The 14,031-nt window shown below is 49.2% G+C and overlaps 1 protein-coding gene across 50 annotated transcripts in view; it reads right to left on the bottom strand.

Moving 5' to 3' along the window:
• Positions 1-14,031, bottom strand: part of EPB41L1 (erythrocyte membrane protein band 4.1 like 1) — a 77,752-nt gene that overhangs the window by 55,268 nt on the left and 8,453 nt on the right. For 32 of the 50 annotated variants that reach the window (XM_063600839.1, XM_063600840.1, XM_063600842.1 and 29 more), the window contains 2 exons: positions 3,529-3,719; positions 1,769-1,933 (listed from right to left, as the gene is read on the bottom strand). In XM_063600839.1, the coding sequence (XP_063456909.1) occupies positions 1,769-1,933; positions 3,529-3,705 (342 nt within the window). In that variant the 5' untranslated portion in view covers positions 3,706-3,719. Of the gene's footprint in view, positions 1-1,768; positions 1,934-3,528; positions 3,720-14,031 lie in introns of those variants that run through there. The other 18 variants (XM_063600849.1, XM_063600854.1, XM_063600850.1 and 15 more) reach the window with 1 other exon arrangement.

Here is a 14,031-nt window from a genome sequence, read left to right as displayed (position 1 = left end):
GTGACCCTCCCTTCCCTGAGTGAAATCCAGGGCAGCCCAGGCTAGCCCACCACTCCCTTCCCCACAGCCAGTGAGGTTTCACAGAGGCTCATGGGGCCTCCATCAGCTTCTGCTGGAAGTACCATTGTTAGGGCCAGGTAGGTTCCTCCCACTCCTGTAGAGCTAGGCTTGGGCCTCTCTGAACCACCATTCAGAATGACGAAGCCGAGAACCCGACTGGGCACTCCAAACCCACAGGGGTAAAGATGAGCACCAATAAGGGGATCACATGACAGGGGAACAGGAGGCAGTCACCACCCAAAGAGCCAGGGACTCTAGAGAGGGAGTGAGACCCCTGTAAGGTCTGGCTGGGCCCTCGGGACCAAGCCTGGCAAGGAATTCCTGAACCTGGAGATCATCAGAGAGAGAGGACCTAGCCTCAGTCAAATGCTTTGTGCACTTCTAGGACAGGCAGAAATGGCGTCTTGGGGCCCATCAAGGTAGGAGAGAGGACACAGAAGACAGCCCTTTCCTTTGTCCCAGGAGCAGGGAAGGTGAAGTCTTTCTATAGACAAAATACATACACAGTCGGGCGCAGTGGCTCATGCCTGTAATCCCAGCACTTTGGGAGGCCAAGGCAGGCAGATCACTTGAGGCCAGGAGTTTGAGACCAGCCTGGGCAACATGGTGAAACCCTGTCTCTACTAAAAATACAAAAATTAGCCGGGTGTGGTGGCGGGCACCTGTAATCCCAGCTATTCAGGAGGCTGAAGCAGGAGAACTGCTTGAACCTGGGAGATTGAGGTTGCAGGGAGCTGAGATCGCACCACTGCACACCAGCCTGGGCAACAGAGCAAGACTCTGTCTCAACAAAAAAAAAAAAAAGAAAAAAAAGAAAAAATACATGTACATAAAAACAAAACAAATCAAAACCCTGTAGAGAAGAGGGACTCAGTCTCCCAGGGCTCAGGAGTAAGCCACATCCCTAAAATCAGGGCATGGGAGAGAAAAGGGGGCAGCTCCTATAAATCTCAGTAGCAAGGACACCCTCTGAGCCCTTTCACACATGCGGAGAAGGGCCACGAATGCTGCCTCGGCAGGGATAGAACCTCTAAGGGCTCACAGAGGGGGCGAGCGAGAGCTCAGAATTAGGGCAGGAGTCAGAACCTATACAGGAAAAGGAGACCTAAATGTGAGGCCAGGAGGGCCAAACCCAGAAGGAGGCATCTGCTGTGTCACCACCATGGGGCAGGGCCATACCACAGGGTTTCTACATGGCCTGGGTGACATCTTCCCAATGGGCCGCCTCCCTGTGACGTGGTGATGGGCTTGCCATAGAACCCTGAGGTGACTAGTTTGTCCTGGAGACTTGAGATGGTGCCCTGGACAGGGACATTCACTAGGAAGGGAGGAGCCCTCTCTCCACCTAGTATATAAAAATGATTCTAATTTAAATGTCAGTCTCTCCTGGGTGAATAGGGGAGCCCAGTTCCCAGGTCTACTGTTTGTAGATCAGCCCTTACATGGTGGCATCCTTGCCAAGGTATAGTCACCCTGCAAAATCTTCCCCTGGTGCCAGCCCTGTACCTCGTCTAATTCTATTTGGAATCATAACCACTCTCTCCAGGCTTTGGTGCCACCATCTGTACAAAGGAGCTCCGAGCCAGGTCATCTCTCTGGACACTGTGACTAGTCCAGGACTCCTCTGGTTTGGCCCAAGCTGGAGCCTGCCCTGGACCTGAGGCTGGCTGACCGGGGACGGGACATATGGCACTCAGTGCTCCCCTACCTCCACCTCACACTCATACTCCGAGGCATCAAGCAGAGTGACCCGGCAGATGGCACTCTTGTATTTCTTGGCAATCTTCTGGGGCGATTTCTGGGCCTTGCTAGGCGTGGTCCTCTCCGAAAGGCCATCGGCCTCACTGTAGTCCTTCTCCTCCATGTCTAGGCTCTGCAGGACCAAGCAAGGGAATAGTTTGCTCAGTGAGTTTTAAGCCATGGCCTTTCCTATAAGTAAGAAGCAATATAGAGGCATCTGGGGCCAAGACAGACCCCAGAATGAAAGTCGCTACCGTCTGAGACCCACAGGGCAACTAGGGTCCATGGCTGGTGTGTACAGGAGGAGAGCCAGGGCTTCCATGCATAATGGGTGGCCTTGTGTGAGGGGTCCCCATCTTCCCTGCAGGCTACTGCTGCCATAGGCATCCTCTGAGGCAGGAGCATCCCATGAAACCAAAGCCAGTGGCCAGAGCTGCCCTGTCTCCCCAGAGCAGCACATGACTCATCACAGCATTCATCTGGTCTCCTTTTTGTCTGTCACTGGATCTAGCAGGAGTCTGGGAGCTGTGGACTGAGTTAAAGGAGAGGAGAAAGGCCAGAGACCTGCCCCACCGCCGCCCGCCCCGGGTCCTAACTCCACTGCTGACGCCCTCAGTGATCTTGGCCAAGTCCCTGCCCCCTCCAGGCCTGTCGTGAATTAAGGAAGGTGTTAATTAGATGAGGAGGTGAGTCTGTTGTAGCTTTAGGGCAATGGGTTTTGCTCTGGGGTTACATGGGGCTGGCCAAGCTAGAACAGACAGGTTCAGGGGTAGGAAAATAAATGGAAAGAACTCAGGCTTCAAAATCAGATCTAGATTTGTCTTCACCTCTGTTACTTTATGGCAATGTGACTTTGGATAACTCATTTTATCCTGCTGGTGCTCAGTTTCCCCAGGTGTAAAATGGGGGAGTTAGTAGCTACCCTCTTTAGTCTGAGAGAATAAAATTTTAAAATGACCACAATGGGCCAAGCATGGTGGCTCACACCTGTAATCCCAGAACTTTGGGAGGCCAAGGTGGGAGGATCACTCGAGCCCAGGAGTTTGAGACCAGTCTAGGCAGCATAGCAAGACCTCATCTCTACTGAAAGTTAAAAAAAAAAAAAATTATGGCCAGGCATGGTGGCTCACACCTGTAATCCCAGCACTTTGGGAGTCCAAGGCAGGTGGATCACCTGAGCTCAGGAGTTTGAGACCAGCCTGGCCAATATGGTGAGACTCTGTCTTTACTAAAAATATATAAATTAGCTAGGCGTGGTGGTGCATGCCTGTAATCCCAGTTACTAAGGAGGCTGAGGCAGGAGAATTGCTTGAACCCGGGCGGCAGAGGTCACAGTGAGCGAAGAGTGCAGTGGCACCACTGCACTCCAGCCTGGGTGACAGGGCGAGACTCCAACTCAATTAAAAAAAAAAAAGAAAGTTAAAACAATTAGCCAGGTGCGGTGGTGCACGCCTGTTGTCCCTGCTACTCAGGAGGCTGAGGCGGGAGGATTGCTTGAGCCTGGGAGATTGAGGCTGCACTCCAGCCTGGGCAACAGAATGAGACCTGTCTCAAAAAAGAAAATAAAATAACAACAATGCTCCCAGCACAGTGCTTGGCATGTAACGGGTCACTAATAAATCTTAGTTTCCTTCTTTCCTCCCTCCAGAAAAAATACTGGAGCCCTAAGAACTGGACCTGGAGGACGGTCTGGGCAGGAAAGTTACGCCCATGCTCTCGGGCACACACCTGTTCAGCAGGCCGCGTGTCCTGCTGGGATGGATGCTTCTCATTGGAGTTGGCCTCTGGGTGGCCGTGGCCTGCAGGGGTCACAGGGGTGGTCACAGCGGCGGCAGCCTCGGGCTGCTGCGGGGCCTCCTCCTGAGCTTTCTTCACCTCAGAGTCGGGGCCTGTCTCTGTTGTCATGGTGACCAGCACGCCTGCATTGGCATGAAGGAGATCATGTGACAGGGAGGGACAGCAATGGTATGACAGCGAGAGGGGCAGGAACCACACGCGGAGAGAGACAGATGGAGGCAAGCGGACAAAGAGTCACAGGGCAAAGGGAGGAGGAAGGGAGAGACAGAGGAAGTGGGGAGGAGGGAGGGTCATGGGAGGTGAGGGGTTAGTGGCCGAGGTCACAGGCACCCCTCCCACCCTGTGTCTGCAGCTCTTCAGGGACTCAAATCTCTGGGCCTTTCATAGGGATGATGAGTCCTTCCAGGGAGCCCTGCTCTACCAGGAGCACACGGGGCTGCCAGTGACCGCCTCCAGGCAGGGTCCAAGCCAGGCTGTCTCTCCAGCCACCTCACCTGGCGCTTGGTAGACCCTCAGCAAAGCTGGATGCACAGAATTTAACTAAAAGAACCCTGGGTTCCAGACCTTTCCAGTGCTGAAGCTGGACACACCTCTTCATACCCCAAGCTTCAATAATTCCTGCCCTGCTAACTTCACAGAATAGATCCAAAAAGAGAATGACAGGAAGAAACTTGAAACAAAACAAAACAAAACAACGCGCAGGCTTGACGATGTAAAAGTCAAAAGAACAGGCTCAGTCCCCGAGTTGGCCACAAATGTGGCAGTCACTTCACCTCTCTCAGACTCATCCAAAACATGAGCAACGTAGAGAAATGCTTTCTGGGATAAACTATTCTTGTCATTTTCCCCTTTCAGCAGTAAATGAGGAGATTTCAGAGAGTCAAGGACCCATTGCCCAGCTATTCTGCTGGAATAGGCAAGTTACAGAGAGAGAAAGAGAGAGAGAGAATGGCATGGTCTCATTTTTATATTTGAAAAACAAAACACGCCAGGCGCAGTGGCTCATGCTTGTAATCTCAGCACTTTGGGAGGCCGGGGAGGGCGGATCACCTAAGTTCGGCAGTTCAAGACAACCTGGCCAACATGGTGAAACCCCGTCTCTACCAAAAATACAAAAATTAGCCAGGTGTGGTGCCGCACTTCTGTAATCCCAGCTACTCAGGAGGCTGAGGCAGGAGAATCGCTTGAACCTGGGAGGCGGAGGTTGCAGTGAGCTGAGATTGCACCACTGCACTCTAGCCTGGGCAACAGTGTGAGACTCCTTCTCCAAAAGAAAAAGAAAAAAGAAAAACAAAACAGTAACCTCAACAACATATGTTTGTGTTTGCACACATTTAGTAAAAGGTCTGAAAGGATACTTACCAATGTTAAGAGAGGTTGGTAAGGCAGAAGTGGGTAAAGGAAAATGAAAGAGATCCCTGGGAACTGGGTGACATAAGAGAGAAAACTTCACTTTTCACTTTATATGTTTTGGAAGTACTTTTATCTTTTAAAATATGCATACATAAGCCGGGAGCAGTGGCTCATGCCTATAATCCCAGCATTTTGGGAAGCCGAGGCAGGCAGATCACCTGAGGTCAGGAGTTCGAGACTAGCCTGGCCAACATGGTGAAACCCCGTCTCTACTAAAAATACAAAAATCAGCTGGCTGTGGTGATGCATGCCTGTAATCCCAGCTACTGGGGAGGCTGAAGCAGGAGAATCGCTTGAACCCAGGAGGCAGAGGTTTCACTGAGCCACTGCACTCCAGCCTGGGTGATAAGAGTGAGACTCCATCTCAAAACAATAAAATTAAATTAAAATAAATAAAATATACATACGTACTTTTTTAAACGTACAAGTTGGCTTTTTAGAAAGGTAGGGTGGCGGAGGGGCATCAGATGCACCCATTCCTGCCCCCAATCAACAGATCCTCAAAAAAAAGCTTTGAAGCTAAAACCAGGGAAATAGAGAAATGAGCAGGAACCCTCACCCCTGAGTCCAGGCCCTTCCTCTAAATCTATCATATTACATGAGAGAGATTCAGGCTAGACTGACATGGCATGCCCTCTCCCCTGCACCATCCATCGTGGGAGGCCTCTGATAGACAGACAGACAGACACAGCATCCACCCTGGGCTAGCCACGTGCTCCAGGTCCCCCGCCCCACACTTCCTTTTCATTTTTCAGTTTTTCTCCCTGCATCTCAGTGGACATCAGCCCAGCCCAAAGCCAAGAGCACTGGATAGAAAGCCAGGGACCCTGAGCATCCCACTCAGGCACAGGAGAGCTCTGGGGCCCTGAACATCCTCAGCCCCCCACAGAGTGGATAACGGTGGAAAGGCTTTTTGCGTGGAGGCTTGGAGTACAAATGAGAGGGTTTGTTGTTACTGATGCTGCTATTTAGAAGGAAGATGAGGAGGAAGGGAAGGCCTGGGTCCCCATCACCTCCTCCCCACCCAGAAATGCTTTCCACTCAAGCCACTACTCTCTGCTTTACGGGTATAACTGAAAGCCATAGTTAAATAAAGGCTCTCTGTCACTTACAGGACAATGAGTGCTGACTCCAGGCCAGGATACAAAGCAATGAGAGCTGCTCTAGGGGAGCCCACAGCCTTGGAAGGGTCCAAATGATACCGGTGCACCGGGCTCAGGATCTTTTCTGAGCCTACACTTAAGGATACTGGTCATAATGCCAGATAAGACCTATAGGCAAGAACCCTTAAAATAACTGCCTACTTAATTTTGCTTAAAAAGAAAAAAAAAAAAAGCATCACAGACTCATCTGTGTGTTTTCTGCTGTGAGATGCAGAATCCACATGACCCCTTGTGGGCCCAGACAGCCGGGAGACACTTCCACTCCTCCCTCTCCGATGGCCTCAATCTGATTTCAGCTCACACTCTCGGAACTTTTCCTGGGCCTGAGGTTCCTTGAAATAGCCAGGAAAGCAACCTTAAATAAATATCCCAGTCTTCCTCTGCCTGGGTCTCCAGCAGAGCCCGCTGGCAGCAAATGCCTGGCACTCCCAGAACGACAGAGGAGAGGAGCTGGATGCCTTTTGAGATCATTTTTGAGATAATTCAATCTACTCCTCTTCCTTTACAGGTGAGACCCAGTGAGCAAAAAAGACGACTGACAGTCATTTCCTCAGAAACCAGGTTTCCCTGGTTCCTCCGCCCACTCTCCTCCCTCCCCAGCCTCCAGACTCCCCAGATCCTAACTCTAGGTCTGCCTTCTCTCCACTGTACTTGGCTGCCTCAAGCAAACCCCAACAGAACCCCCCAAAGGAGAAAATACTCAGGTTCACGCTAGACACCAAGGACGTGGCAGGAGCCACCTCTGCATTCCATGGCCAGGGGCTAGTGAGAGAAATGATGGCTTATCCACTCTAAAGAGTTAAAGAAAAAAACGTAAAAAATCATGGAAAAGATTTGAGTAAAAAAGCATGATACACAATAGTTTGTACAGATTATCTCTGTGTTAATGAATACACATGCACAGATACAGAAAATTCAGCAAAGTATTAACTATAGTTATTTCTGGGTGGCGGGAAGACAGATTATTATTTTTTCTTCTGTTTAACTGTAGTTCTTGGTTTTGCTACTATACTTGGAGATTCCTTGAATGAGTTTAAGTTAGAGGTCAAAAAAGAAATTTTTCTGAGGCACATGGCTTGGTATGGCAGTATGAGAAGGAGATAAAATCTGTTTAAACCTTTAAAAAATTTATAAATCAAAAATAACATATTTAAAAAAAAAATCTATGATGAAATCTTTATTTCACAAATCCAAGGATAACAGCATGGTTCTCTCACTAGGCCACAGAAAGGGAGCCTAGGTGGCCCTGGCTTCTGACATAGCCCGTCACGTGGGCATGGTTCTGCCCAGGCCCAGGTGAGCACAGACTGATGGAGCCTGCTGTGCGGCTAGGCTGGGCCAGGCACTGTAGTGGCCCCTGGAGGGAAGCACGTGCTGGTTCCCGAGGAGCTGGCTGCAGTGTGGGAAGAGGATGCTCACCCAGGAAATGGCTAAACACTCATGCAGGAGACGATTTAGATTTGCCATGTATGTTTCAGCCTCTCAGCAGAGTCTGGGGACCTGGTGATCTGGAGTTCCCAAAGGAAGCTTCTAGGGTGGGGAGGTGAAGGTGGAATTAGGTGTTGAAAAAAGGGAGCCATTTAGACAGGAGATGCAGGGAGAGCATTTGAGCTGAGTCACCATGTGGGCAAATGCCCAGAGATGGGAAGAAGGGGGTTGGGCAGGGGATAGAGAGGAGACCTTGACATTCTGGCACTTCAGAGTGAGAAGCCTATAAAGGTGAGCACCAAACAGCCTGGAAGGAGGAACTGGTTGGAGCTTGGGAGGAGTGACGGAGCTGGGAGCCTTGCAAGAGTCAGAAGCATCACTGTGCAGGAGAAGGACAGAGATCCCAACACTAAGCGTTGCTGCCAGCCAGGCCCAGGGCTAGAGACTTCACACAGTCATTCATGGACCTCTTGAAGGGAGGTAGAGCAGGCGGCCCTGTGGCTCAGTGCTTCACAGCACAGGCTGTGGAGTCAGGCAGACCCAGATCCAAAGCCTAGTGCCAATGCTTGCTCACTCTGTGACCTTGGACAAGTGACTTCACTTTTCTGAGCCTGAGTTGCCACTTTTTTTTTTTTTTTTGAGACAGAGTCTTGCTCTGTCACCCAGACTAGAGTGTAGTGATCTCAGCTCACTGCAACCTCTGCCTCCTGGGTTCAAGCAATTTCTCCTACCTCAGCCTCCCGAGTAACTGGGATTACAGGTGACCGCCACCGCAGCCAGCTAATTTTTCTATTTTTAGTACAGATGGGGTTTCACCATCTTGGCCAGGTTGGTCTCGAACTCCTGACTTTGTGATCCACCCGCCTTGGCCTCCCAAAGTGCTAGGATTACTGAGGCTAGGCTGAGGCAGGAGAATGGCTTGAACTGGGAGTCGCGCCACTGCACCCCAGCCTGTCAACAGAGGAAGACTCCATCTAAAAAAAAAAAAAAAGCACTTAACATGGTATACACCCAATAAAACAAGCCTGAGACGTAGGGTCTATAATTACCAGCAGTAATGGGAAGCTGCAGTGAGGAGGGGCCTGAGAACGGGACTTCAGAAGTGTCCACCCACAACAAATGGAGAAAGAGATGTTTCTAACAGACAGAGGCCAGCAGGGCCAGACTGATGACACTAACATATGAAAGGCCTAATGCACAGGATTAGAAAAGAGAAAGGTCAGCCAGAGAAGTAAATGCTGACAGCGCCCGTACTTACTCTGTCTGGGGGAAAGGGACCCAGTGAGGCCAGGGATGCTTGCCTGGGCTGGGGCTGGCCCAGCAGACTGTCAGCATCTGACCCTCTTCAACACCCTAACCACCCTCTGGCTCCTCTAGCTCACCTTCCAGGGGCACTCAGCAGCCTTCTCACCTGTGGCTGTTTATCTGGGTGGCCTGCAGGGAGAGGGTGTCCTAGCCCAGATGAGGCAATATCCACTCAGCCTGGCAGTGAAACCACTCCTTAAAAATGAATCAACTGGTATCCGGTTTATACATCAGGCCCTCTAACCAGGGTTAGCATGAGTCAGCATCTCTGAGTCCAGTAACTTGGATTTGCTCCTTTTCTCCATCACCATTGCAACTGCCTAAATCTAAGCCACTATCAGCTTGTTCCAGGAGCTGCCCCAGCCTGCTCCATGGTCTCCCTGTGACCACTTGGGCCCTCCTAGAGTTTATTATCCACAAAGCAGCCATAAGAATCTTTCCAAAACTCTCAATGGACACCCTCTTTATTTATTATTTATTATTGTTATTATTATTATTATTATTATTAATATTATTGGAGATGGAGTCTCGCTCCATGGCCCAGGCTGGAGTGCAGTGGCATGATTTCGGCTCACTGTAACCTCCACCTCCTGGATTCAAGCAATTCTCCTGCCTCAGCCTCCCAAGTAGCTGAGACTACAGGCACCCGCCACCATGCCCAGCTAATTTTTGTATTTTTAGTAGAGATGGGGGTTTCACCATGTTGCCCAGGGTGGTCTTGAACTCCTGAGCTCAGGCAATCCGCCCGCCTCAGCCTCCTAAAGTGCTGGGATTACAGGTGTGACCCACCGCACCCAGCCGGATGCCCTCTTTAAAACCCCCAGGGGCGTCCCATTAAAATAAAACACAAACTCTTTATCAAAGCTACAGACCTCTGTATATGGCTGTTGCCCATCTATTCAGCATCAGCTCCCACCACTACTGGTCCCCTATTCCCTCCCCACGCCGCCACCATCACCATGAGCCTGTCACATTGGCTTTCCGTCTGTTCTTCGACTGTGCAAGGCTTTGGGGCTTTGTCCTTAATGATAGTCTGTAATGTTCCCTCTGCATGGACAGCTTGGCAGCTCCCACCTTCAGATTGTGAATTTGTGTGCCCCCTGACCACCCTGTCTAATTTATTTAGGTCCTTTCCCCTGTTTTTTTGGTTACAGCATGCTAGATTGTTTTGTTTTTGTTTCATTTTGCCATTGTAACCATTGTTAAGGGTAACAATTCAGAGGCATTAATTACATTCACAATGTTGTGCAAAAATCACCACTATCTATTTCCAAAAATTCTTATCACCCCAAACAGAAACTTCGAATCCATTAAGCAAGCATGCTGGGTTGGGTGATTGGTTTTCTTTTTCTTTTTTTTTGGAGACAGTCTCGTTCTGTTGCCCAGACTGGAGTGCAGTGGCATGATCTCAGCTCACTGCAACCTCCACCTCCCAGGTTCAAGCAATTCTCCTGCCTTGGCCTCCCCAGTAGGTGGGACTACAGGTGCACACAGCCATGCCCAGCTAATTATTTTGTATTTTAGTAGAGATTGGGTTTTGAATTCTTGAGCTCAGCCAATCTGCTCGCCTTGGCCTCCCAAAGTGCTAGGATTACAGGTGTGAGTCACCACGCCCAGCTGGGTGGTCGGTTTTCATAGTAATTATCACAAACTGATCTTCTATCATTGATTGATTTACTTATTTCTTTTTATCCCTCCTTCCAAAATAAACTCCATAAAGATAAGAATTTTGTCTGGTTAGCCATTATCCCCAGGGCTCAGCGCAGTTCTTGATAAATAAAAACAACATTATCATTTGTAGTCTGCTATTTGCTAGGCGCTGATCTGAGTACTTTACATCAATGAACTCACTTCATCTTCACAATAACCTATAATGGGTAATAGGTGCTCTTATTATCCCTATTTTACAAAAGAAGAAACTGAAGCAGAAAAGTTAAGGAACTTGCTCCAGGTCACACAGCTAGTAAACAGCAGTGCCAGAATTCACATTCAGCAGATTTGGCATCAGATGGAGGGGTAGATGGATAAAAGGTTGAACACATGGATGACTGATGGATAGAACACAAAGAGACAATTTCTAGTCTACCCAACTGAGGATGGAGACCTGGGCTGCATTCACCTTGGGAGCCTTTGTGGCTACCAGCCAGCCTGCCTCTCCTGATGATTTATTTTATCTCAACACCTGATGTTTCCATCCAAAGACCTGATATTATTCTCCTCATTTTACTAATGAGGATGCACACGTGCAAAGAGGCAAATGGATTTGTCCAAGGTCATAAGGCTGTGCCAGGTATCTCTGACTCCAGAGTTCTTCCCACTGTATGGCATTCCAGCAACCTCAGGGGGCTCATGCTGTACTGATTTCTCCCAGGGTTGGGGCTGGCTAAAGAAAGACTTCCCAAGATTGAAAAGGAAATATACTGGGAAGAGCTGAACTTAGAATTGGGACCACTGCTGCTTCAGTGCTTCCACTTCCGATCTGATCAGCTTTGGGCAGGTCACTTCCTCTTTCTTTTTTCTTTTTTGAGATGGATTCTCGCTCTGTCGCCCAGGCTGGAGTGCAGTGGCACAATCTTGGCTCACTGCAACCTCTGCCTCCCTGGTTCAAGCAATTCTCCTGCCTCAGCCTCCCGAGTAGCTAAGATTACAGGTGCATGCCACCATGCCCAGCTAATTTTTGTATTTTTAGTAGAGACAGGGTTTCACCATGTTGGCCAGGCTGGTCTTGAACTCCTGACCTCAGGTGATCCACCCACCTTGGCCTCCCAAAGTGCTGGGATTACAGGCGTGAGCCACCACACCCGGCCACTTCCTCTTTCTGAGCATGTTTCCTCATGTGTCAAACAGGGATGAGAGACCCTGTCCACATCAGAGGAAGGCCATGGAGATCAAGGCTATTACAGAGAATGGGAGGACTTTGAGATACAAAAGTTAATGTCCTGGGCCAGGCGCGGTGGCTCATGCCTGTAATCCCAGCACTTTGGGAGGCCGAGGCAGGCAAATCACTTGAGGCCAGGAGTTCAAGACCAACCCGGCCAACATGGTGAAACTTTGTTCCTAGAAAAAATACAAAAATTAGCCAAGTGTGGTGGTGCGTGCCTGTAATCCCAGCTACCTGGGAGGCTGAGGCAGAAGAATTGCTTGAAACTGGGAGGCAGAGGTTGTAGTGAGCTCAGATCGCACCACTGCACTCCAGCCTGGGTGACAGAACGAGATTCTGTCTCAAAAATAAATAAATAGCCAGGCGCAGTGGCTCACACCTGTAATCCCAGCATTTTGGGAGGCTGAGGCGGGTGGATCACCTGAGGTCAGGAGTTCAAGACCAGCCTAACCAATATCGTGAAACCCTATCTCTACTAAAAATACAAAAATTAGCCGGGCATGGTGGCAGGCTCCTGTAGTCCCAGCTACTCGGGAGCCTGAGACAGGAGAATTGCTTGAACCTCAGCAGCAGAGGTTGAAATGAGCCGAGATCATGCCACTGAACTCCAGCCTGGAGACAGAGCAAGACTCCATCTCAAAAAAATAAAATTAGATAAATAAATAAATAAATAAAAAGTGAATATTCTGCTGGATACAGAGGAGACTATGTTATAGATGCTTATGACATGTACACAAGAAGCATGTCTTTGTATGCATAGGCACAGCAGTGAAACAACATGAGAACACACACAGCCACATGTATCATGCAAGCAAGGTTGTCTCTTCTAAACCCTGCACACCAATGACACCAAAGACTGTTGCCCAGGTGTTCTTGGAAATTCTGAACCAGGTGAGAGAGGAGATGGGGGGCAGAGGAGGGAGGAGACACCAAAACACCAAGAGACTCCCAGGCAGAAAAAAAGTCTCTTGTTTTGAATGATGTTTTTAATAGTCAGTTACTAAGACAACTCTTTCTGGGAAGTCAGGGGACATGTCTCTCCCATCTCCCTACAACCATGTCGCTTGGGTTGTTAGTCTCCATGTGCACCCCCAGATCCATGACCTGCTTGAAGAAGCAGGAGGCTGGCCCATTGGACTGTCCCTTGAGCTCCCTTGCCTCCTGGCTTCTGGTTCCATTTGGCCAATAGAAGACACTGGCAGGGGCCGGGCACAGTGGCTCACGCCTGCAATCCCAGCATTTTGGGAGGCCAAGGTGGGTGGATGACTTGGGGTCAGGAGTTTGAGACCAGCCTGGCCAACAAGGTGAAACCCTGTCTCTACTAAAAATATAAAAATTAACTGGGTGTGGTGGCAGGCGCCTGTAGTCCCAGCTACTAGGGAGGCTGAGGCAGACCTGGGAGGTGGAAGTTGCAGTGAGCCAAGATCATGCTACTGCACTCTAGCCTGGATGACAGAGACTCTGTCTTAAAAAAAAATAATAAAGAAGAAGGCACTGGCAGGAATTCAGAAGGTGGAAGGAGAGAGATCCTGGGTGTATCTTCCCCAATTTCTCTCTCTGTGGTCCTGGTGGTGGCTGAGCCCCTCTGTGACAGCTCCCTGCCCACCTCTACCGGTCACGGAACTCAGGTAACACCACTCCCTCCTGCTCATTCAGGCCGAGAGCTAGTAATGCCTTCTGTCACTGTTAGTTTGTGGGTGCCTCACCATCCCATGTGGGTTCCCCTCACCCTGCTCACATCTTTATTAACATCTCCTCAGGTGAAGCATCTGAGTGGAATTCTGTTTCCTGTCAGAATCTGACTGATCCACCACCTGATGCTCACTTAGGATAAGGGGAGCCTGAGAAGAGGCAGAATAGGCTAAGAAGTCAAGGAAGGCAAGGGAACCGTAAGGAAGCCCCTTAACCTCTTTGTGCCTCAGTTTCTTCATCTGTAAAGTCATGATGATAAACTTACATACCTCACAGGCTTACTGTGAAAATGGAATCAGATCATGCCTGTAAAACACTAAACACATACCAGAATATTAGAAATATTTGCTCCAGAAATATTACTCTCCAATTAAGTCCAAAGACTAAAATGTTAACAATAGCCTTCCCTTGGAGAAGGAAATAGGGGACTTTTTCTCTGTATTTTTCAATTTTCTACTATGAGCATGTATTACTTTCAGAGTCAGAAAAGAAAAAAGAAGAATTACAAGAAAAAAAAAAAAAAACAGAAAGAGTGCCTATTAGGGCTTATTC

The sequence above is a fragment of the Pan paniscus genome, chromosome 21 (assembly GCF_029289425.2).
Source record: "Pan paniscus chromosome 21, NHGRI_mPanPan1-v2.0_pri, whole genome shotgun sequence".
NCBI lineage: Eukaryota > Metazoa > Chordata > Mammalia > Primates > Hominidae > Pan > Pan paniscus.
This window is presented reverse-complemented; position numbering and strand designations above follow the sequence as displayed.